This window comes from Astyanax mexicanus, chromosome 5, assembly GCF_023375975.1.
Source record: "Astyanax mexicanus isolate ESR-SI-001 chromosome 5, AstMex3_surface, whole genome shotgun sequence".
NCBI classification, from domain to species: domain Eukaryota; kingdom Metazoa; phylum Chordata; class Actinopteri; order Characiformes; family Acestrorhamphidae; genus Astyanax; species Astyanax mexicanus.
In genome coordinates this window covers 24,081,836-24,106,193 of record NC_064412.1, presented here as the reverse complement: position 1 = coordinate 24,106,193, position 24,358 = coordinate 24,081,836, and the positions used below count along the sequence as shown (strand labels likewise).

Here is a 24,358-nt window from a genome sequence, read left to right as displayed (position 1 = left end):
TGTAACACTTGTCTCGGGAGAGTTCCCCACACTCTCACACATATATATATATGCACACCACCACCAAGCTGCTCCGCAGTTCCATTCAACCTGACACAATCTGCACATAAAACAGTTTTGCAAAGATGGGCTCCTCATTTCCACTTCCTCCATCACTTAGACCATTCTTTTTCAGCTTCACCTCTCTCGCCAATACCCATACCGCACTCTCAAATCCCCCTGTGCCACCTGAAATGAGTGCACCTCTCCCTCAAACCTCTCTAATCCTCAGGACCAATCTATTTTGCTCTCATCTCACTTACTCTACCTCTCTCTTCCTCCAGCATCATCCCACCATGGTCCCCCTCCCTCGCTTCCCCTCCTCCCTGAGCGAAGCAGGAGCCAGGCTGCCTCCCCTTGATTGATGGCTGCTGTGATGTGCAGAGTGCTTTGAACTTCAGACATTTAATTCCCACCAGGCTCTAGTCATTAGAATTCTCCTTCAGCACACTTTACATGTGGGGGCTAGGCAAATGCGGCAGATAAAAAAAAATACATTTGCAAGCTCTTCGAATTTAACATCAGGAAAAAAAAAAATGAGTGAAGAGTAGAAAGAGAGCAAAATACAGAGAGAAAAAGAGACAGACAGATGGACAGACAGACAGACAGACAGAGAGACAATCACACACAAAGAGACAGATAGAATGCCAGTATAAACGAGAGTTCCGACTTCCTCCTTCCTCGTTGCTTTGAACTCAACAAATGCAAATAAGTGTCTCAGAAAAACATCCAGTAAAAAAAGAAAGAAAAACAAAAAAAAAAGCCCTGTGGTGCTATTCAGTATGCAAGACATTCAGAAACAGAATCATTACTAAAATAATGACCCAACAGTGGTGGAACAGAGGAGGGGAAAGGGGTGGTTGTTTAACACCATTAAATTCCCCTGACATGTTGAGAAATAACAACTCTAAGGTTAGAACATTTCAAACCGTACTACATCTATCTAATATAATGCCAAAGCAGTATCGATCCACTGTCCTTCAGCTTTTTTTAGCGTGTAAAACGCACTATATAATAGGGGTGTACGGATATATTGTCCGCATGATTCAGTTCACAATGTGGGTTTCATAATTCAACACTTAAAAAGAGCTTTAAAAAAAAGGAATTATGAAAATAATTGTTATTAAATTGGTATATAAATAACTACACTAGTACACAAGCTATTTTTATCCCAAACATATAGCTCTGGAAAAAAAAGAGACCACTTCAGTTCATGAATCAGTTTCTCTGAACTCATTTCCCCCAATTTCCAAATAAAAATATTGTCATTTAGAGCATTTATTTGCAGAAAATGAGAAATGGCTGAAATAACAAATAAATGCAGAGCTTTCAGACCTCAAATAATACAAAGGAAACAAGTTCATATTTACAAGGATTTATAAGTTCAGACATCAATATTTTGTAGAATAACCCTGGTTTTTAATCACAGTTTTCATGCATCTTGGCATGTTCTCGTCCACCAGTCTTACACACTGCTTTTGGATAACTTTATGTCACTCCCAGCGATGTATGTTGTTTGTTTTAAGTGAAATGGATATATTCCTCATTATAACTAAACTAGTCAGTTTGTAGTCATTCCCCCAACAGGCTACATTCTTTTATTCCTTATGTGCCATTCTGTTAAGTCTACGTGTTTAGGTTATAAGAGCAAGTTACCAGTTTGATGTGATTATAATCTGGCCGAGTACTGCAGTGTTTACTTTTGTGCATTTTCACATGACTATACTATTAGTGTTTTGGCAGAAAAAAAAAAAAAAAAGTAAAGGATGGAAGAATTAAAACCTAATTTATTGAATGCAGCAATAAATGTGTTGTGAAAGATACAATTATTATTAAAAATATAAAGACTAAAATCTAAACAACTAAAAATCCTAGCATATAATAATAGCCTATACTCCTCAGAGAAGTCTTTTCATGGGATTTGGGAGCATTCATCCGTAAAAGCATTAGTGAGATCAGGCTGAAACTGGGTGATTAGCTCATCCCAAAGGTACGGGATAGAGATTCATCACTCCAGAGAACACAGTTCCACTGCTCCACAGCTTTCCACAGGGCTCTACAGGGCTTTACACTCCTCTAGCCATTGCTTAGCATTGGACATAGTGATCCTAGGCTTTTGTGCAGCTGCTCAATAGCATCCTGTTCTGCTGACATTCCACAGCACTTACACAAACGTATACAATAATGAACAAATCATTTCACATAGAATCTTATAAAGAGCTGTACTACAACACCCACAATGCCATCTTTAACGAACCTGCGTCCACATTTAGGTGCACCTGATTTGGTAAGTAATGTGATAAGATCAGGCTCTTGTGAGTCCACTCCAGTGCTCACAAAGCTCAGACGGCTCACATGTTCTTTGAGACACAGAGAGATAAGATTCATGCGGTTCTGCAGTGTCGGCCCTGTCTGACTGCGTGTCCATTTTTGCTCGCATCCCTCATCTACTTGAATGCTGCTTCATTAGTGCAGAGGTTAAGAGGGGTCTCAAGGCAGGATTTGAAGACCCCACCACACATACCGACCACGAAAAGCATGTGACTCGAGCATCATGCTACATTTAAGTCAAGGCCAACTCATTAACTCACTCTGAGCCAGTACAGGCCCACAGGCTCCAGCAGGCTCAAGAGATAGACAGTGTGGATTAACTGATGAATGAAAACGAGAGGGGTAAGAAGGGGGCAAGAGGAGGAAGGACCAAGAAACTTTGTTGCTTGTATGGATGGTGTACATTTTGCTTCACAGTGTTTAACTGGACTGTAAAGAAGCTCAAGCTAACATTGAGAAAGCATGCTACCATGTAATTTAAAAGCAATTAAATTAAAAGCTAGTAATAAAAAAAAACAGGAGTAGTACAGCTAGATCTGAAAGTGCACATTATTTAAAACAGTAATAAATGAGCTTTTATATGTCATACAAACTAGCAGCTAGCACTAGAAATGTATAAAGCTAGCCCTAATAGCACAGCTTTCACTGACATAGCTGTTATGCTAGCTCTGAAATTATACTGTAAGGAATGTATAGAAACATTGAATCTGTACCAACCTAGCACTGAAGCTACACTTGTAAATCTAACACTACAACTAAAGTTCTAAAGCAAGCAACTAAAAATTGTAGCTGAAAAAATAACTCCAACATATATAGTATAGTAGTAAATCTAGCACTGAAAAACTGCTGTTGTAAAATCAGAACTATCTATCAACATATCTAAATGTTCACTTGTAAAGCTACAAACTTAAAAGTGTGTAAAGTTAGCACTTAAACTGTTTTTTTTAAGCTAATACTAAAAATAGCTTTACAACTGCCCTTTCAAAGCTTGACAATTTCGGAGCTAGCATTACAGCTACAGCTGTAGTTTTCCAACTACAATGTAAGTGCTAGCTGTACCACTGACCTTGTAGTTGGAAAACGAGAGCTGTAGCTGTAACGCTAGCTCCGTAATTGTACTGTAAATCTAACAATGAAACTATCAACCTAGCTCTGAAAGGGCAGTTGTAAAGCTAGTGATGACACTGCAGTTAGAAAACTAACCCTGAAACTTTATTTGTGAAGCTAATACTGAGACAAAGCTTTTAATCTTGACATTGAGGTTGCAGGTGTAATGCTAACACTGTCAGTGCTAGCTTTAACTAACTTACAACTGCAGCTTCAAACTTCAAACTATCTGTGAAAAGTTATAGCTGGAGCAGCTATGGCCTACAGGTGAGAGACACAGGATTGCTAGCCGATTTAAACTCCTAAAGTGGAAGTGAAGGAACAGTACATTCTCTTCCCTCAAGATTCACAGTTGAGCTGCCCTCAAGCAAGGTATCTCACCCCCAACTGTTCCCTTTGCACTTAGTGTGTTCTCACTGCTCATAGTAACTAGTGTGTGTGTTTTTTGCTGAAGATTCAGAGAGTAAATTCTGTTATACTGCATATGGTAAAATTATACAAATGTGCATACAGAGAGATTAAGGGCTTCCTGTCTGACTGGCGAGGTAATGGCACAAAAATGCCCAAAACAGGGAAGAAGAGTCTTGTACAAGGTACAAAAAAAACAACAAAGAAGAGAAACTGCAGCCTGCATGAGCTAAAAGCAACATGGAGGACGAAGCACAGCCAGAGACTGACTCAGAGACAGCTTAATCTTTAAAAAAAAAAATTAATGGAATTAAAAAATGTGCATAAAATGCAGAAATTTGGAATAATTCTACCTGGTTTGGCATAAGGAATTAATTTCACATAACATTAATTTTTAATGGTGAAAGATTTAGTGAAATGAGATCCTGATTTATGTTGTATCTGCTGTGATACACCATAAGTTTATTTAATAAATCTTGTAGTCAAAACAGGATTTTTGAAATGCAATGGATACTTACAAATTCTCTCTACAGAGAATTTGTACAGAACTCTCTCTACAGAACTCTTCAAAGAGCACTTACTCTCTTAACACCTCTAACACACTAACTACTTCTAACCCCATTTCCTTCTTCCCCTCCTTCACTTCTCTATCCCTTTATTTCCCTTCGACCTCCTTTAAGCCCTATCTAAATTGTTTTATCTTAATTCCTATTACTTTTGTACTTGACTTTTTGTAAGTCGCTTTGGACAAAAGCGTCTGCCAAATGTAATGTAATGTAATGTAATGTAATGTAATGTAAAAAAAATAAAGGAAAAGTAATCAAAGTTCAAGCAAAAAAACGACATCCAAACATGGAGGCATGAGAGTTCTGAAAAACACTGTAAAATAACCTGATGTTACTTCCTTTGTCTTAGACAGCCTACTCCAGTCTAAAATTCCAGTCTGTTCTGGCCAAGTCTTTATGCTTTAACTAAACAGACCTCATCCACGTTAATTTACACCGTTTGTGGTCCACATTTTCAAGGACAACCTGATTTAAGATGATGATGACTCTCTCAACTTGTTCGATAAGCCTGTTTTAATCATAAAACAGGGGCCATAGGTTTCTGTTGGAGTTAAAAAGCATAGACAACACTTGTGAAGCTCAGACATATGTTAGAAGAGTGCACAAAACAGTGAGAGGTTTCGAACCAACAGTTTTCGTAACAGAAAAGACACTGAAGCCTATCTTGGCCAAAGTAAAACAGAAAACACATATGAAGTTTTACCCAGTTACATATGAATCACCAGAGATTATAAAGCAAAACTGGATAACAAATTGATCATGCTCAGAGGTGGAAAGTAATGAATTACATTTACTCACATTACTTTAATAGATTTTATGAGATTTTTATAGATTTTTAAAATAGGTCATTTTACTTTTACTCAAGTACATTTTGATAAACATTGGAAAACTCCCAATTACTGAGTAAAAAATAAAATGCTGGGAGGAAAAAAATTGTCAGAACAAAAAATTTAAATAAATAAATTGGCGTGGATGCTTGAGCATGGAATAATGAAGCAATAACTTCCCCATGCAATGAAAAATATGCCTGTCCCACCGGACAGGGCTGTCAGCTTTCAAAACTTTACATCAAACCTGTGAAAGCATGTGGTGGTAAGTAATTTTATCATTAAACAATCTGCTTTAATGTTAAAAAAAAGCATGTAGATAGCAGTTAAAGCATAGCAATGGCAAGTTAAAAAATAACAATGACCTGTAAAACTATAAAAAATACGGTTCATACTCACATATATGATCATAACTTTTTAACAGTAAAGAAAAAAAATGGATCATCACTTGTTCTTGAAAATGTTTTATGGGGTGATATGAACAAATACTGCCTAAAAGTTTCAAATTATTATGTGTAATAATAGTTAATTAAAAACTATTTAATTTAGGATTTGTTGTACTTTTTTACATCAAATAATTAAAAGTAACTATGCAACTTTTACTCAAAGTGCATTTTAATATGAGTACTTTTTACTTTTACTCGAGTAGATTTTTAGATGGGTACTTTTACTTTTACTTGAGTAGAATTTAAGCAAAGTGAAGGTAATTTTACTTAATTTAAATTTTTCAGTACTTCCACCTCTGCTCATGCTAAATATAGATTATGATAAAATACTAATTATTCATTTAAGAAAAATTACATTCTATAGGTCAAAACTAATCCATATTCTTTCATTGCAGATAGCAATTTGATTCCAATATAGTAATAATATTATAGTATTAAGCACAGACAAAACACAGACAGACAAAATTCACAAGGCTTTTTTAGCCCAAACAACCACCACTCTCTCACACAAACACACACAAATATGTTTTACACATTACCAGCCGTGAGGTGTGTGAAACCATTTGCAGAAAATAAAAAGGAGCAAAACAGGGAACAGAATACACTTCATATTTAATTCCCTGAAGATCATATTAAGTTCACGCCACCTCACCCAACTCAAACCGAGAGACAGTGATGATACCCTGTGATGATACCAGCGCTAAATATAACTAGAAGATAACCAGCTACAGTTTCGCATCCAACCTGTCAAACACTCGTCACGGCTGCTGCAGTCCTTTTGAAAGCTACTTATGTAAACAACAGGACTATTTAGGCACCGAACAGGAGGAAGGGAAAATTCCTATCTGAGAATGAGTAAGAAAAAGCTGTATGAGGCTAAATAGTGGGCTCATGCCTAAATCCCTTTAAGCAGAAAGATCACATGCTGCCAGAGAGGGAGAGGTGGGGAGGTTATTTTGAGAAGTCTGCATCGCTGGTTAAGTGAAGCAGGCGGCAGAGGGACGAGTATTGATTAAAGCATTCTTAGGCGGCAGAGGTCAGAGTCTACTGGGAAACACTCGCTGGCTGGATGGGTGATGGGGACATGCCTTTGATACAGTGTGAAACACTTGATCAGTCGTTTGTGGGTGGGGGCAGACATGCCAACTGGAAGAAGGTCAGATAAATGAGCCCAGGCCTTCCTGTGAAGTCTTGTTCATTATATTTTCACACATATCTGAAATCGTATATGAGGACACAGGAGAAAAAAAAGAAAAACTATAACAAGTCTTTTAACAAGTACAAAGAAAGGCCTGTCACAATAACCATGGACAGTATACTATCCCACACATTATTACAATAAACAACATTTAACGCCACTGATATAATTATACAATAGCATGATGAAACTTTACTTTTAAAAAACAATCAAAAAAAATCTTTGAATATTATCAATTTTCAGACACTGAAAAGAGAATAAAAAATGCTTAAATATTCTAAACAAATAAAACATTATTCAAAGGAAATTTTTGTTTTTAAATAAACTTCACATACTGGTTCATTAACGGTCTAATGTTCTATTCTCATAATTAAACACAATGGGTAATATTGAAGTTATGATCATATACTGCACGATAAGTCAATAAAAATGAACGCAATTGGTCTATAAACAGTTGTTTACAATTGTAAACTTACTGATTTTACAGATTTGTTTTTGAAGAATTGTGCTTCATGTCTGCATATTCATAATACGAATTATTAATGTTGCAGGGTTAAAATGCTGACTAAAATGAATAAAAATTTCCTTGGTCAAAATGGAAAACTAGAAAATACATTATACAGAGAATCAACTGTTTAAAGGCATAAAATCTAGTTTTTACAGTGATTTTCAAAGAACCCCGTAACAGATAATGCAATATGTCAATTTACAGTTTTAATTTTTGACATAACATGAATCTGGCAGTTGTTATTTACAATGAATCAAAGGTAATGATAAATTGACCAATAGAAATGCTCCAAAACGACTTTCAATTAAATCTTTTTACACTGATTTCAATTAAACTTACAAAGGCTTTATGCCTTCTACTGTAACACTGTACTAGGTTTCAGCAGCGATGATATGCACTAACGCCCCTCCTTTTTTTAATATACATAATTAAGCAAAAACATATATCAGTGCACATTAAATCAGTCACATGTTATTTACAATGCTAAATTAAACACTTTTCATTTTTGTGGGGACTTAATGATTTAATTCTTGTATATTAAATTTTCAGCACTGACAGACAGAAGAAGCTTTCAGCTTTGTTTTTCTTGGCATGATAATAAACTGAATTCCTAAAAGCATCCACTCTCTGTTAACTCTGTTCAAAAGGACGTGTGAGAATTTTGTGACTAGCCAAAGGGTAAGATATTTTTCATGCATTCATTTGTTTTAAAACAAACCTGAAACTTGGTATTTTAAAAACAATTTAGTTCAATGCAATGCTAAAACAAACAAAACATTTGATTACTTTTTCTAGGCTACAGTTGCATGTGGTGGTCAAGAACTGTCAAACACTGTATGAAGTAGTAGCTTGTTTGACAGTTGCTTTTGAACCTAAAAACCTGACCCCTCGATAACTGTTATAATAAAACAAAAAATGTGCAAAAATACTTCACACTACAAAGAGTGTACACATATACATGACTGACTGACAACTTTAAGACAAATGCATTGTTTGCGTTAGGCCTGGACAATAATTCGATATCGGTATTTATCGCGATAAGAAATGTTTCAATAGCGGTGATATCATTTTTGTGGTATATCGATATGTATTATTTACAGATCTGTCACGGACATGCGATTTACTGGCGTCAGCTCGCCGCACAGCTGAACACAATCAGCTTCCGTAGCTGGACTATCTCTGTGCGTGATGACGTAATCACATAGGCACGTAGCCAGATAGGCTAGGCTAGGCTAGATTTGGCTAGGCTAGGCTAGGCTCGGGTCCGCTACGCATCTAAAATGCCTCGCGCTGGAGCCAAACGGAGCCGGCACGAGCGGATCCAAGGTTAAGGTAGGCTCGGTTTGCATCTGAAATGTTCCGCGCTGGAGTGGAACGGAACGGAACCGAGCCTAGCCTAGCCTCGGGTCCGCCCACGGGTCCGCTCGGTCCGCCTACGGGTTCGCTCGGTCCGCCTACGGGTCCGCTCGGTCCGCCTCTGGTTCGCTCGGTCCGCCCACGGGTCCGCTCGGTCAGCGGTCAGTTGCGGGTCCTCTTTGTCAGCCGCGGGTCCTCTTGGCTCCCAGCGCGGGACATTTTTGATGCAAAATGAATGCCCCTGCCGCTTCCACAAGTGATTAATTGAAGGAGGGAGGTCTAATTCAGTGGTGAGGATTTGGTTCGACTCTCGGAAGGTCTGCTAAACTTCAGTTTGCTGCAAATTGTGCCGGAGAGTGGAGCCGACCAGCAGCGGTAACGTTAAAACATCTAATCTGTTCCACCACCTCAATCAGTTCCACTACATACAATATTTTCCTTATACTGGCTGAAGCACTTTTATAGCTTATGTTGTAAGTTATTTAAGTTATTTAAAGTTTATGAATCCTTTAGGTTTGTTTATTTGACGGGGATATCATGTTCCTTTTATGTTCATAAAGAGTTGTATTTTGGCTGAAGCACTTTTGTAGCTTATATTGTAACTAAGTTATTTATAGTTGATAAAGCCTATAGGTTTGTTTATTTGACGGGGAAATTTTGTTGCTTTTATGTGTATAAAGGCTTCTTGTGTTCTTTATCCTAGTTGGAACACTTTTGTTTTGATCTGTTAAATTTGTTTACAAAAGACTAAGAAGCTCTGCTTCTATCCTAATTTTAAGTTATTTTTTATTGGTAATAGTTATATTGGCTTATGTTTGATAGGGATGTCATGTTTTTATTTTGCTATATGCAAATAAAATTGAGCATTGATTTATCTTGACTATTGTTTATTTCTTAAGTATTATAATGTTTTCGTGAAAGGAGGTTTCAAAGACTTAAATTAAGTAGACAGTAGTAGGTACTAGGGGTGTGCCATATCATATATCAGGATATTATACTCTGAAATATCGTGCCACATCACTCATCCCTAATTATCACATCAGGGTACTAATTTTTTTGCTGTTTTAAGCAAAAGGAAAAACTCACACATTTCTAATTTCCTATTAAATATTTACTAGAGACAGAATATATCTGTAAAGTGTCATTTATTTTACTTTAATACTGGATATATGGAGATATTTGGAGTGCATTATTATTATTAGTATCATGTAATTCTCAAATATTGACTTCTGTTATAAATCTGCTGAAATTATTGTTTTTTTTTAATATCTTAAAGGTGTGCAATATCATATCGCATACAATAATAAAAAAGTTTTTTGTTTTTTTGTCATATCGCCAAGAGTATCGTTATCGCGATAATACCATGAAATATTGTGATATTATTTTAGGGCCATATCGCCCACCCCTAGTTTGCGTGCAGGAGCTTTACATAAAGTGTAAGACGTCATGTAGAATTCTGTAGTCTGTACAACACAATTAGTTTAATGCTAACAAAATATTCAAACTTTCTTAGGAGTAATTTGGAAACCAACTGCTACAGTTAACCAATATTTGGAGCAACAAAGGATTCTATTCTAGAAATACTTTTTAAAGTATAAAGTTCAATATAACATAAAAAATACTAACATGTCTAGTCAAAGGACCCTTTTATACAGCAAACTATGTAGAATATGTTTGCTTAGTGATTTTCACATTAAACACTACTATAGTGTGGCATTTTTGATAGTATACGACAACAAATAAATATATCCAATGAAGAAAAGAATATATAATGATTTTATCCTCTTCAGCATTCCACATTCAAGTACTCTAAACCAGCCAGGCTAATTTACATGGTTGATTAGTTTTATATATTTTGTTGCTGCAGTTTCCTAAAAGAACAAAGGCAATACGGCAAATTACAGTAATTTTATCTAGAAAAAACTTTAGTATTTATATTTAAAATCAGAGTAGCCCATACCTGACAACCATGGCTTACTGTTTTATTACCAATCTTCAGAACTAATCAAAATTAACCAATCTTTATTTAATTCAGAGGGAATAAACTAACAGATTCAAACTAAAATCAGCAGCCATTACAACAGCTTAGAAAACAGTTTGAGTGCCTGAACTAATTTAGCATTTCCAGAAAAACAGCATTACTTGAATAAAAGCATGCATCATAACTCATAGCAAAAATCCACCTCCTCCCACTGAGTCACTCAGTGATGTTCCCGTTCTTCTGTCCTCTGGGAGACTTTTTCACCTTTTTCTAAAACTGTCACAGTAAGAATGGCAAATTTTCACAAAGTGATCCAAAAGTCTGCGAGTGCCCTTTGAAGATTTAGTGGCAATGTGCTATCAGACAGTTCAGTCTAACAAGTGAGGCCATCTTCTCTCTTACTCTATCACACACATTCTCTCTTTGATCTCACTTTTGTGTGCTGTTGCTTCTCCCTACAGAATACAAGTCATCGAACACAAATAAAAAGTTCTTGAAAAAGTGTAAAAAGAAGCAAAGTTGAACATGTTACTCACTGTGAGTCCATATAGAGCAGAAGACAAAAGAATAAACCAAACCATCTACCAAACATGTAACAGCATCAACGCACACTAGCCCAAAGTCTATAACTTCCTCCATATTTAACCGGCTTGAGATTTGGTGACAAACTCATCGGGGGGTATTGTTATTCTGGAATATGCCACATTTATCAGGATATAAATGCATTATCACATGATAAAGAAGAGTAATCGGTCTCAGCCTTTGAAAGGCTCATTTTTGCTCAGTATTAAACACAGATACATTATTACAGTATTAGTTCCTGTGTTAAATTCATATACGAATATAGACAGAGCCCTTTTTTATTTTATGGATTTATCAGTAAGCCTATGGATATGGAAGGAACAGAACAGTACTGGTACAGTACTTTTAAATAACCAATAGTTAAAATATGTCATGACAAAAAAAAAAAAACCTCTGTCAGAAAAGAAACAGTGGCAAAACATTGTGAATTGAATATGCTCACAGGCCACTACCATTTACATACTTTTAAAGACTACATACACTATCATTGTAGTTTTCAGAAACGTTTGGCTTTATAACTGCCCACTAGTGAATGTTTAGTTTAATACTCTAGTTAACATAAAACATGAATAGAAGTATGAGGGCAGGGCAGTCACACTATTTAAAGTGGACATTCATTTTTGTGCATAAAGAGAGTGTAACTGAGCATTAAATGCAAATTCTGCCAGCAAAACATTCCCTACCGCATAGCATACACGCCAGACTCTTTTTTTGAAAATGTTATATATTCAGGTCTAATGTTTTGCAAATGCACTTGTTAAAACATAAATTTTTATGTAGTAGCAGTTGAGGATGGACTATTTCTACCCTGACAGTACTCATGCTTCTTTTACTTTTAGCAATGGTTTTGTATCTCACAGCTTGCCCAGAAATGCATATAAGCACCTAAGATGCAACTTTCTCTTTCATGCTGTAGGGGGAGCCCAAACAATAAATAAATAAAATAATTCTTGCAAGGAAAGGACAGAGAGAGGTTCATCGAGGAATACAATGTTTGATAAGAAGATAAAAGACAAAAATGAGGGAGGGAGAGTGTGCAGGAGGGATAGAGGAAGTACAGAACAAAGGGAGAAGATAAGGTTGGCAAAAAGGGTAAAAGAGAGAGAGAGAGAGAGAGAGAGAGACTGAACATGGAGGAGGGGTGCTGAGTGAGAGAGGGGGAGAGAACAAGACAGAGAAGCTAAGAGAAGAGTGAGTGAAAGACTGAACGCAGTTGAGAGATGTAAGAGATAGCACAGCCCAAAAAATTGCTGTTAGAACTCTGCAAGCTGCTCCCGTTGAGATTAGGCTCGAAAGAGCAGAGCAGCTCAACTCGATTTTAGAAGCGCGTCGGCCTTTGAGCTCCACCTTTTTTCCACCAAGATAGGAGATGGGATACTCCTGACATTTAAAAACGATTCTTTCTTCAAGTAGACTACAGAAATTCTAGTTAGCCCTAAAGCTTCAAATCTGTACAGCCAATTAGGCCTTAAGCCCTGCACTGCTAAACCCATTCCATGAATGATTTTACACACATACTGACAACCATTCCTAGAAAGAATGTACGACCATTCAGGCGTATCTGGGTAGCAGGAAAAAAGTTTCATAGACTTCTATTTCAGAGGGAGGCTGTGAATTTAAATAGTCACTATTTAGTAGAAGTGGTACAAAAAATAATTTTACTTTGCGATACCTTATCAATACTATCAATCTTTTTACTGAAGCTTACCAAGCTTATTAAAGCTTATCAAACGAACAGGGTAAACCTGCTATGAAGAATAATGGTTGTCGAATTTTGTAAAACTGACACCAATAAATTCATAACTCCTGGTATTAATTGGCTAATTTTAATTCATTTTATATTGTTGAGTAAAACAGATGTTATTAAGTATTGCAGCAAATTGTCTTGCGATACATTGATAGTGATATCATTGTTATCGTGGTCAACATATCATAATATCGTATCGGGACATTCCCACACCTACTGTGATTCTCACACCTACTCTTCAGTCTTCAAAAAACCCACAAGATGGTATGTGATTAGCAAGGGAGAGAAAAAAAGTACTACTCACTCCATCATTGAAGGAGGAATTGAGCAGCAGTCCTGAATGTCTGTAAGTGGAGAGGTCAGGTGGGCCGTGTAGGAAGCCTCCACCACCTGCTTGTTCCTGTTCACCACGTCCAGGTAACGGTTAAACTTCTCCCGGATCTTCTTTGCAAGCTGTAAGCAGAATACAAGAGAATTTATATATGCATTTTTAAAATAATGCTATACACACAAAACCTGACCAAAAATGTATATTTTTACTGTAACACACAAAAAGAGGGAAAGATAAAATGATGCGTTATGTCAAATTAGAATTCAAGAATGTAACTGACTTGTTGAGAGAAATAATTACAGTTGACTGAAGATGCACTATGCACTCTATAGCTGCATTATGCAGTATAATACACATGTATTAGACAGCAAGTAATTGGTCAGTTCTTAAAAATTCAAAAATGGGCTTATGTTAGAAATTATTAGAAAAATTGCGGAAATTGTGATGGCTAAATAACTGTTTCAGAGCACAGGTCTTGTAAGGTTGTCATAGCCCCAATTGTTAGTACCAAACTACCAAACATACTCCAAAAAAGGACAACCAGTACACCAGCAACAGGGTAATGGGTGCCAAGACTAACTGATGCAATCCAGAAGATACACCTCACACACTACTGTAGTGTACACACAGTGCAGGATCTAAATCTAACAACCTTGGTGACAGATACCACAGGACAACTCAACAAGGTAAAGCAGTTTTGGCGGCACAAGGTTTTCTAGCTAAAGGGTGTACTATAAGGTGCACTATCAATGAACGTCTATTTTCTGGTCTATTTTCATACATAAGGCACACTGAATTATAAGGGGCATTAGGTGACACTAGTAAGAATGCCTACAAAGTGATGTCATCAAAGCAAAGTCACCATGTTTCCCTTCTAATGGAGAAGCTGGGTGAAGTGCCAAATTAAATGAGCTCTGGATGTTAACCTACACAGAGTTCTCTTCTGAAAAGTGTTTATTTTGTTGAGTGAAGTGCATTCGTTTATTTACAGAAAGCTTAGAAATCCAATATTTTGTCCAAGGGTGAGCACTAAGCACAGTTAGCAGCATAGTCAGCTGTGGTAAGCAGTGCTAGCCAGCCCTGGTTAACATTGCTACCTAGCCGCAGTTAGCAGCATAGCCAGCCTCGGTTAGCAGCGCTAGCTAGCCCCAGTTCACAGCGATTTCCAGCCGGAGTTAGCAGCGCTAACTTCCTTTTACTGTGTAATTCATCTGAGTAGCTTTACTGCTCCTTACAACCTGACCGGTAAAATTCATACATAAGGCGCACAATGGTTTGGGAAATTTAAAGGATTTTAGGTGCGCCTTATAGTGTGAAAAATACAGTATACACACAAGTTCCTTCTTTATAGTTCTTTTCTATAAAGAAAAGCTTTACAGTTAAAAATAAACACATTTAATAATGTATCAAGTTGAAGAGCTTTTATTTTTAGTTGGAGTAGTAGTAATAGTAGTATACAGTAAGAAAGTATTACTATATATAAATATATCATCCAACCCTTACAGCCAGCATTTACAATTTCTAGCCATCAACTAAACAAATTCTATCACAGTTAACACTCCCTATACAAAGATTTATGAATATCCAAAAACTGTTGAAACCCATTAGCAGAGTGTAAATAATCCAATAACCTAAAGGAAAGCAGCACAAGCTGTTCATTGGAGAAGTCTCGTTTCATTAACGCTGCAGGTGAAGTACGTGATTAATGCACTTTCCCAGACCTGGCCTTTCTTCTACATCAAAGAGCGCTCGAGTCAACCTTGGAGACTGGAATCGATCAGTATTAGCCATGCACTGCCAGTTTCACCTACGCTACAGGCTATAGACAAATGACTGGGAGCTATAAAGGGAAATAAAGAGTGTCCAGTTTACTGAAGGTTGCTTTAGATCAGTGTGTCGTTTTGGCTCAGGGACCGCATGACTCTCGTGCAGGGGAATAATGGCAGAATCACTGGGTTTCCATGAACTCTGGTTTATTTATTCAGTAAGGAGTTCCCTGAGGGAAATAAGCCACTCCGGCAGCACCGGCTCAGCAATCAGGATTCCTCCAGGTGGGGCACATAAATTACCGGATTTTTTTTCCTCACCACTGGATCATTTAGGAAGGCAGTAACCCACAATAACACTGTCAGAGCCACACCCAAACATAATAATAATAATACTCTCAACCACAATACAAATCATCCACACAAATATGCAAATTAAAAATTCCACGCCAAACTCAACACACAACCTCATTGTTAATGCACAAAAACGCACACCCAGCAATGAAAGAAGTATTAATCATAAATTAATCACCATCTAATTTATCCAAAGAGGTAGAGCCTGGCCACAGTAAACAACTCCTCCATACTGCACTTAACAACGTCTGCCAAAAAGACTCCAGTCCAGGAATGAAGAAATGGACCATGACCCATTGACTGTGTACACCTAATCAGCCACACGGTATGGCCATTACAGCTAAACTAGACTCTCCACTCGACCAAGAAAAACACACGGTGAAGGGAAAGCCCAAACTCCAGCATGCTTTTCTTTTCTGTAGAGAACAATAAGAATTAATATAATTTTCCACAGATGAACTAAACGTAGTAAAAAGGAATCTGCACAAAATAAACGAGTAATAAAGGAGTAAAGCTGTGCCACAGCATAAAAGAAGGAATTCAACCAAAAAAAAAAAAAGAAAGAAACCCACTAAAGAAGTGCTAATAAAATGCGTATCTGAGAGTTGGATGGAAAGGTAAGAGGCAATAAAGATTCCACTACAAAACATTGGCATTACCGCAGCGACTAACAATGCACTTAACTGCAGATCTCACTTTCGCTCCAATCTGACCTCTGCATAAATCTGAAAGAAACAAGAACCATATGAGGAAACGCAGTTCTATTGAACCTGTATCCATAAAGTGTTCAGGCTAAAATGATTTATAAACACTACAGATTTTTAGAGAGAATCATTTTCTGTTTTTATATGATTTCTAAAATATATAATCAGGTTAATAGTGAGTCACTAGTTTCCTTTTCTGAACCACGTCTCATTTTATAGCCTGGAGAACAAACTGATGCTGCACATCAGACTGATTTTTTTTTCTTTAATACTATCCCTTAAATGATACAGCCCCACAATTAAAAAAAACCTCCACTTCTCAATTCAGAACCTGATATTCAGAGCTAATTTAGGAACAAAGAAAGCTATAAAAATGTGCTGCACTACTTAAGGTGAAATGACAAGTTAAATTTAGCAAACTAAAGCCAACTCCAGTCCTGTTTTGACTGTTAACCAGTAACATCACCATCAACAAAGTTTCTCAAATAAAATAAAACTCTTTTCTATGTTTTGCTTACTAAATAAGGTCATAAATACTGTCCAGTATATTGAAAAACAGGAGGAAAATGCAATGCTGTTTTTGAAATTTGATATTGCATTAAATTTTCATGTCCCACTGTAAATTAGTTCCACACTGCAGACTCTAAACTGTTTCTATACTTATAAGAAGTTTCTCACTGCAGCAGCTGAGAATCAAGTCTATTAATGGTGCCAAAAGGATGCCAGAGAGCACTCTGCTACAACAAAAAATCAATATGAATCAGGCTTTAAAAGCAGATATCCAATCTAATTAAAATGCCTAGACTGGAATGGATCAGTACATATTTACTATTTAGTAGTACAATATAATATCCTAATCAGGGATGTACCGTTAGTGAATCAGCCTCAGGGCTGATCCAGGAATGTTTTAATGGATGGTGTATTAGCTTCGTTAAGCCTTATCTATTTCCAGCCACAGATGGCTGTGGCATAACAGAGAATCAAACCTAAAATATTTTAAAATAGTGCTACTTAATAACAGATCCTGCCACCAGAACAAGGCATAACCTCCAACACTATGGAAAACTATGGAACCCTCCCAAGATAATTCTTTGTCAAATAAATATACTTGCATTAATACTGTGATGTTGAACAAAGTTGTATGACTTATCTGCCCACATTTATGGGTCAATATTAACATAATGTGATTTTATTGTCTGCAGCATACTTGTTCAATTGTCATACAAATACTTACTCTGAATAATTTTATTACACATGTACCATTTCATTTTTAAGTATTTTTTTTATATTTTATACTTGTGCATTTTGCCATGTCTGCAGTGTTATAATGTGAAGCTGAATCATTGCTTTAAGTGTTTAATAATATATTTTTTAATAGATTGAAGGAACACATAAGGAATCATGTAATACAATTTCTCTCTGATAAACATATACTGTGCTACTGAGGTAGCTCTTGGTCTTTCTTTCCTAGGGCAGTCCTGATAAGAGCCAGTTTCATCATAATTTTTTTGATGGTCTTTGCGACTGCACCTAAAGATACAAGATCATGAAATGTTTTGTATTGACTGACCTTCATTTTCTAAAGAAGTTTTTTCTTTACTTAGTTAAGTAGTTATTGCCGTAATGTGTAACATAACTTTATATAAATAGGGCTATTCACTGTAGACCACTCTAGATACAACTTTACAACTGATGCTCTGAAACACATTAAGAGGCAAGAAATTCAAATAATGAACTCAGGTGACTCTACCTCATAAAGCTGAATGAGAAAATTTGGACGTCTTTAGTATTAATCCACAATGCAGAACATTTTGAAAAATAAAGATAAACCACTAAAATTAAGGTGTGTCCAAACTTTTGACTGGTACTTAATATGCTATAGTCCAATGATGTACATCAATAGATATATGGAAATATTTGTATAATCAGAATAAATCTTGTAATGCACGTTCAACTCAGTACTAAATACTATTGTGCATATAATTTGAACATGTTTACAACATGCTTGTCAAACAAGCAGAGAATGCAGTCCAACAAGTTGAGTGAATCAGTATGCTGTGCTGAAATATACCACACACATATTACTGATTCTTAAGACCTTTATTAAAAAAAACTATATAGACATGCTCTGTGGCATCTGAAGTTTCAAAACATGTCATTTACTGCTACATGTCTCAGTCACAGCATACCTTGCATACCTTTACGGTGAGCATTCTCACATACTACTCTATCTGAGCTGCAAGGTGAGGCCTGATCTTGTGAGGGGGACGATGTTTATCACGCTGTTTTTCTTTTCTAAACAGATAATGACCCAGATGTGAGATATGTTACTGTTTTTTTATCATTGTCATGAAGAGCTGAATAAAATACCATGCAGTAACTTTATCCTAGTTGTGATTAAGGTTGGGGTTCCTCAGCAGGCAAAACCGTTTATCAGCATCTAGTCTCAAAACCCAGCACAGCAATTAGCAGCCGAGGTGTCAACAGACCTGCTGCCAACACGCGGCTTAATCTCTCACCAGCAGCCAGTAAATAGCTGCAGGTGAGATGGTGTATCATACAGGAATAATTCACTCACAAGGGTGTCTCTTGGCAAGGAAACCTGGGCAAAAACTAACAACCTGTCTATTCTTGCTTAGGGCTTTTGTGATAGCTGACTGGGAGTGTGTAGCAGAAAGCTCCCTGAAACACACAGGCACACACACACACACACACACACAACAATTACATGTGCAGTCGCTGGGTTGCTGCCACTTATGATCCTTCTGATTTAAGTCTCTACAGAACGGGGTGTATACTGCTGCTGGAATGTTTTCATGCCTTCCAGGAATAACAGAAGCGTCTGGATGGCACTAGGGAGGGGCTCATGGTGTGAGTGTAAATAGGCCTACGAGACAGCCAGGCAGGTGAAGAGGGAGCAATCTCACTGCTAAAGATGTGCAGAGGTGCTAGAGTAGTTTATCATCATTATTAGTGCTGGGCGATATGGGAAAAATCATATATCACGATATGGATTTTTTTTTTTTTTATATCACGATAACGATATATATATCATGATACATCACACTTAAGTATGTTTTCAGTCATTCTTCAAAAAATATGACAAAATAATAGCATTGCTTACATTTTTCCAACTTGGTTTCAAAGTGACATTAAACCAAACTTTCACAAATGAGAATCACTAACTTTTAGTGCAGCAATATATATGTATCAAATGAAAAGAGATGAGGTAGATGCAGTAGCAAATTTTTTCAAAAGAACAATGCGTCTCCATTGTTCAGCTCTCATGAGGTTAACAACATAAAGCCGTCAAATAACGTAAAGCAGCGTCATGTCGCAAAACCACATTATTAAGCTTTTTTTTCACTTATATAAACAAAGTTTATACAAGTTTATATGCAAAGTGACCGCGCCAATACATTTCATTGTAGCATACTTTATATATTTGCATGAATAATTGATAAAATTACTGTAGAAACGATAGGGACGATAGAAGGTAAGTAGCACGATAGACACTTTTCTATCGTCCCCACTATACTTATCGTCATATCGCACAGCACTAATCATTATTATTATGATGATATTATGTACTGTAGATAGCAGGATGTCCAAAATATTTTACATTAAAGCAATTTTAAAATAAGGAGATTGTCTGAGATTGTTCCACAATATTTAAAAGCAGTTTTTCAAAGATGGTAAAGCACCATGTTAGCTTCTGAGAGATTCTGCCTCTCTAAAATACTCTTTTATACCTATTTATGTGAATTGATTTCAAACTGCTGCTATTCCAGATTAGTATTTTCCAGCCTTCTGGAAAATTGCCCAGTCAAGATCTAAATGAGTTAATGTCTGGCAAAATTATAAAATGTCACACTTTCAATATCTGATGTGTTCTATGTTCTACTGTAAATAAAATATGTGACTGTAAATAAAAACAGAATGCAATGATTGGCAAATCTCAGTCTCCCAATTTTTTTTATGGATCCAAACAGGTGTTCCTTTGTAGCAGGTGTATTTCGCAGATTTTCAAATGGTGCACACCAAAGCTGAGTGCTGCTTCTGCTCTCTTGTGGAGCAAGTACTATATTGAACTGTAGAAGCACAGATGCCTAGATGTGTGTCCTCAGTAATATTGTAGTAATCAAAACAAAAACATTTTAATAAATACAGTGATATGTTTCTATATTACGAACAATGAAAACATAAAAAATAAAATATCAGAATAGAAATGTAGACGATAAGGGAAAACAAGAAAAACGAAAACAATTTGCAGAGACTGACTTTACTACTCAAACTCAAAAACCTATCAATTTCCTATGTCTGTTTCTGAACAAAAACTATTATTTCATCTGTGTTTGCCTCTTAATATTTAACACTGCTGTCATTTCAAAGAACTACCGTCAGATTTCTGCCCCAGTATATGTTTTTTAGTCTTTCTTTCTCTTTTCTCTAAATACACAAATAGTAAAATAATATGCAATACCTATCCTCCACTTATCACCTTTAAAACCAAAAGACAAATAGCCATGCTCATATTGTCAGAATTATGTAAAATATAATTTTACATAAATAGATGTCATTTTCAGGTAGATTTATGTACATAGTTCATGCTTAAGGTATTATTACACCACATTACGTTGGTGAAGATAACCAAGTCTTTTAGTCAAGCCACAAATAAACAGTGTGCAACGATTCACTACAGTGCTTGTTAGAGAGAGAAATTCTGTAATCAATAGTTTTGAGCCTTGGAATTACGGTTTCAGCAGAGGGGAACACAGAGTAAGCTTCAAAGCCAAGCAGACAGCGACTGCAGAATTTTAATTGGCATCCTTTACCCCTACAGACTAAACACACACACACACCACACACAACACACACACAACGCACAACACACACACACACAACGCACAACACACAACACAAAGAGAATTTACTCACCTGCTGCACCTCCGTCTCTCCATTTGAAGTCTTCTCTGTGTACACAAAGGAGTTGAAAATTCTCTGTGAGGGAGAAAAGCGGAAAGAGACTGTTGGTGAAATGTTCTGGCAAAACAGCAACATTCAAATCAACTACAATGAAATGGCAAATTAAGAAGAACCGAGCTGATACTGGAGTATGGACTAAATGCAAATAACATGCCATCTGCTACTGTGAAGAGAAAGCAGAGGATTTTTTTTTTTGTACCACATCAGCCTACAGATATATGCAGTAATGTGTCAGGAAAAAAAATCTGTATGTGCAGAAGTTTTATGAAGAAAATATTCATATAATCATATAATATCACAGAATTTTTTTTACGATTTTGTATCAATTTAAAAAAACACAATGTGGATTTTTAATTATTAGTTTACATGTAAAGATTGGTGTCAGACATGAATGTTGTTTTAAATCCCACCCACTGTTCTGATTGGATAGAAAGCTTTTCTTAACTCAGATTATATAAATATGATGGTGTTTTTATTAAATAAACGTTTTCAAAAAAATTTGTTATAAACAATTTAAATATATCTCCATTGCTAACAGTATTGCACTGTGTATTGTGATATATTAAATCGTATCATCAAGTTTTTGCCAATACACAGCCCTAGTTTTTATGCTTATGCCTATTACACCTAAAACACTTATGAACACATCACTGTACTAGAACAAAAACATGTATACCCTGATTCTTGTATTATGTATTTACACAGTGAGCCAAATCTGATGTTACCTCTTCCTTTTAAACAGGCCTGCACCACCATCACAATGTGCAATGTCAAATAAAACAATAAAACCTTTATTACTGCTTGATACAATAAAAAATGAACTATTTTCTTTTTTTTAATGGCATTACTTCAGTCTTTCATACACAGGTTTTTAATAGGGTGAATAAAGGGTAACTGGAACATAAGCTTAAATTGGATAGTTATACAAGCAGCTACACAATGTATATTTTTCTTTAATACGTTTTTGCTAAGCCTCGGCTGTAAAAAATAAATAAAATAAAATGAACATCTCCAGTATTACAGAAAGTTTTTTTTTTTTGTTTTTGTTTTTTGTAGGGGTAGGTGATATGGCCCTAAAATATCCCAATACTTTATGGTATATTCACAACAACGATACTCTTGGCAATATACACTACTGTAACAAAATTAAAATGTATTATTAAATATGATATTATATGGCACACCCCTAACTGAGACAATAAATCATACAATAACTGTATCAGATTTGTAACAGAAGTCAATGATCCAGAATGTCATCAGACTAATAATGCACTCCAAATATCTCCACGTCAAGAATTAACGTAAAACAAATGATACTGGAAAGATATGATCTAAGCAGTATCCTGAAGTGATACAATATTTCAGGGTATAATATCATACACAATATTCAAAAATGTTGGCGATATTATTGCGAATGATGCAATACGGCACAGCCCTAATCTTTTATTTGACAATTTTGTTCCATTAATGGCAAGAAAAATACTCTCCCAATCACTCTTACTTAACCCTATTACGAGACATGCTGAATTACTGACTTGTGGAGAAATCTGGTAAAAAAAAATCCTGTTTCCTTTTTCAAAATGCTATAAATATATTGCAGAACAACAAATATTGTAATATACTTTTTTCCCCCAATATCATGCAGCCCTGCTTCAAACAACCTAATTGGCCTTCATGTTTATGTTATCTTTGTGCTTCTCAAACAAACGATTAAATTAATAGCCAAAAGCTAAGTCCACTGGAGCCTGAAGTATGCAAGTCTTCAATATGACACTCCAAAATATGGAGATGGTCTCATGGGCACAGCCATCACCCATAAACTAGAGCCAACATAGGCAGTTAGAATTACATAGTGCTCTAAAAAGAGTAAACGTTTACTTAAAGCAGGCAGCAGGTGTTTCACTCTAAGCCCTCGCACTCCGCCGCTCTATGGATGAATGTGCCACAGAAGACTTCGTGCTGGTTCTCCAGCTTCACACCTCTACTGTAAATGGGTAAACATTACTCAAAATGCTTAGCAGCTGCACCAAAACAAGGAATTCCTCCCGGACCCGTAACATTGCCATGGCAATCCCTATACACAGTTATACACAATGTCATAACAACATGTGATGGATGTGCACCACTTGCAAAAAAAAAAAAAAAAAAAAAAAAACACAAGAGGAAACTTGTCGTCACAAAGACTCCAGTGGTTCCAACCAAACTCTGAACATATTAGCAGCCTATTTTCTTCAAAAGGGGATTTTGTGTGACTGAATAGGTGACCTGAGGTCACACCAATCCTGTGGAAAGGACCCACAACTCAACTTTGACTTAACATTCACTCACCTGACAACCCTATTTTTAATCATATTTTTCCACAAAATTAAATGAATAAGTTGAATCACATGCAGTGGCTTGCAAAAGTATTCATATCTCTTGAACTATTCACATTTTGTCAACTTTCACCCACAAACATGTGTATGTTTTTGAGATTTTAAGTGATAGACCAACTCAATGCAGCACATAATTGTAAAGTGGAATGAAAATGATATTTTTACTCAAATAAAAATTAATCTTTGCTGCAATTACAGCTGCAATTCTTTTGGGGTAAACCATCCACCACAGCATAATGCTGCCACCACCATGTTCACTCCTTCACAGAGGGGGCCCTTTAGAGTGACTATGGGCCTCTTGGCTGCTTCTCTGACCAGTGCTTTTCTTGCTTAGTCTGCCTGATTTACTGGACGGCCATGTCTCTTTAGGTTTGCAGTTGTAGAATACTTTTCCTTTATTGGATGCTAAATTGTAGAGTGCTTCTTGGAATGCCTAAAGCTTGATATATGTTTTTATAACCTAACCCTTCTTTAAACGTAAATTGACAAAATGTAAAAAAGTTTAAAGGGTATGAATACTTTCGCAAGCCACTGTAACTGGGGGATTTTGTACTGATTTTCGCAGCCGTAAAAAGTGACTGTGTAACTGATGTAATTTCATATGTAATTTTTTTTTGTTATTAAACACAAACTTTACAAATATTCCTGATTAATAAAGTTCACTACAGGGCTGCAATTAATGATTATTTTAGTAGTCGACTAATCTGTTGACTATTTGTTTGATTAGTCAGCGATTATTTCTGGCT

The 24,358-nt window shown here is 36.2% G+C and overlaps 1 protein-coding gene across 1 annotated transcript in view; it reads right to left on the bottom strand.

Annotated features, from left to right (window-relative positions):
* Positions 1–24,358, bottom strand: part of cachd1 (cache domain containing 1) — a 98,319-nt gene that overhangs the window by 44,202 nt on the left and 29,759 nt on the right. The window contains exons 2-3 of the mRNA XM_007248211.4: positions 21,190–21,252; positions 13,401–13,549 (exon numbers count right to left, since the gene is read on the bottom strand). Of these exons, the coding sequence (XP_007248273.3) occupies positions 13,401–13,549; positions 21,190–21,252 (212 nt within the window). The remainder of the gene's footprint in view (positions 1–13,400; positions 13,550–21,189; positions 21,253–24,358) is intronic.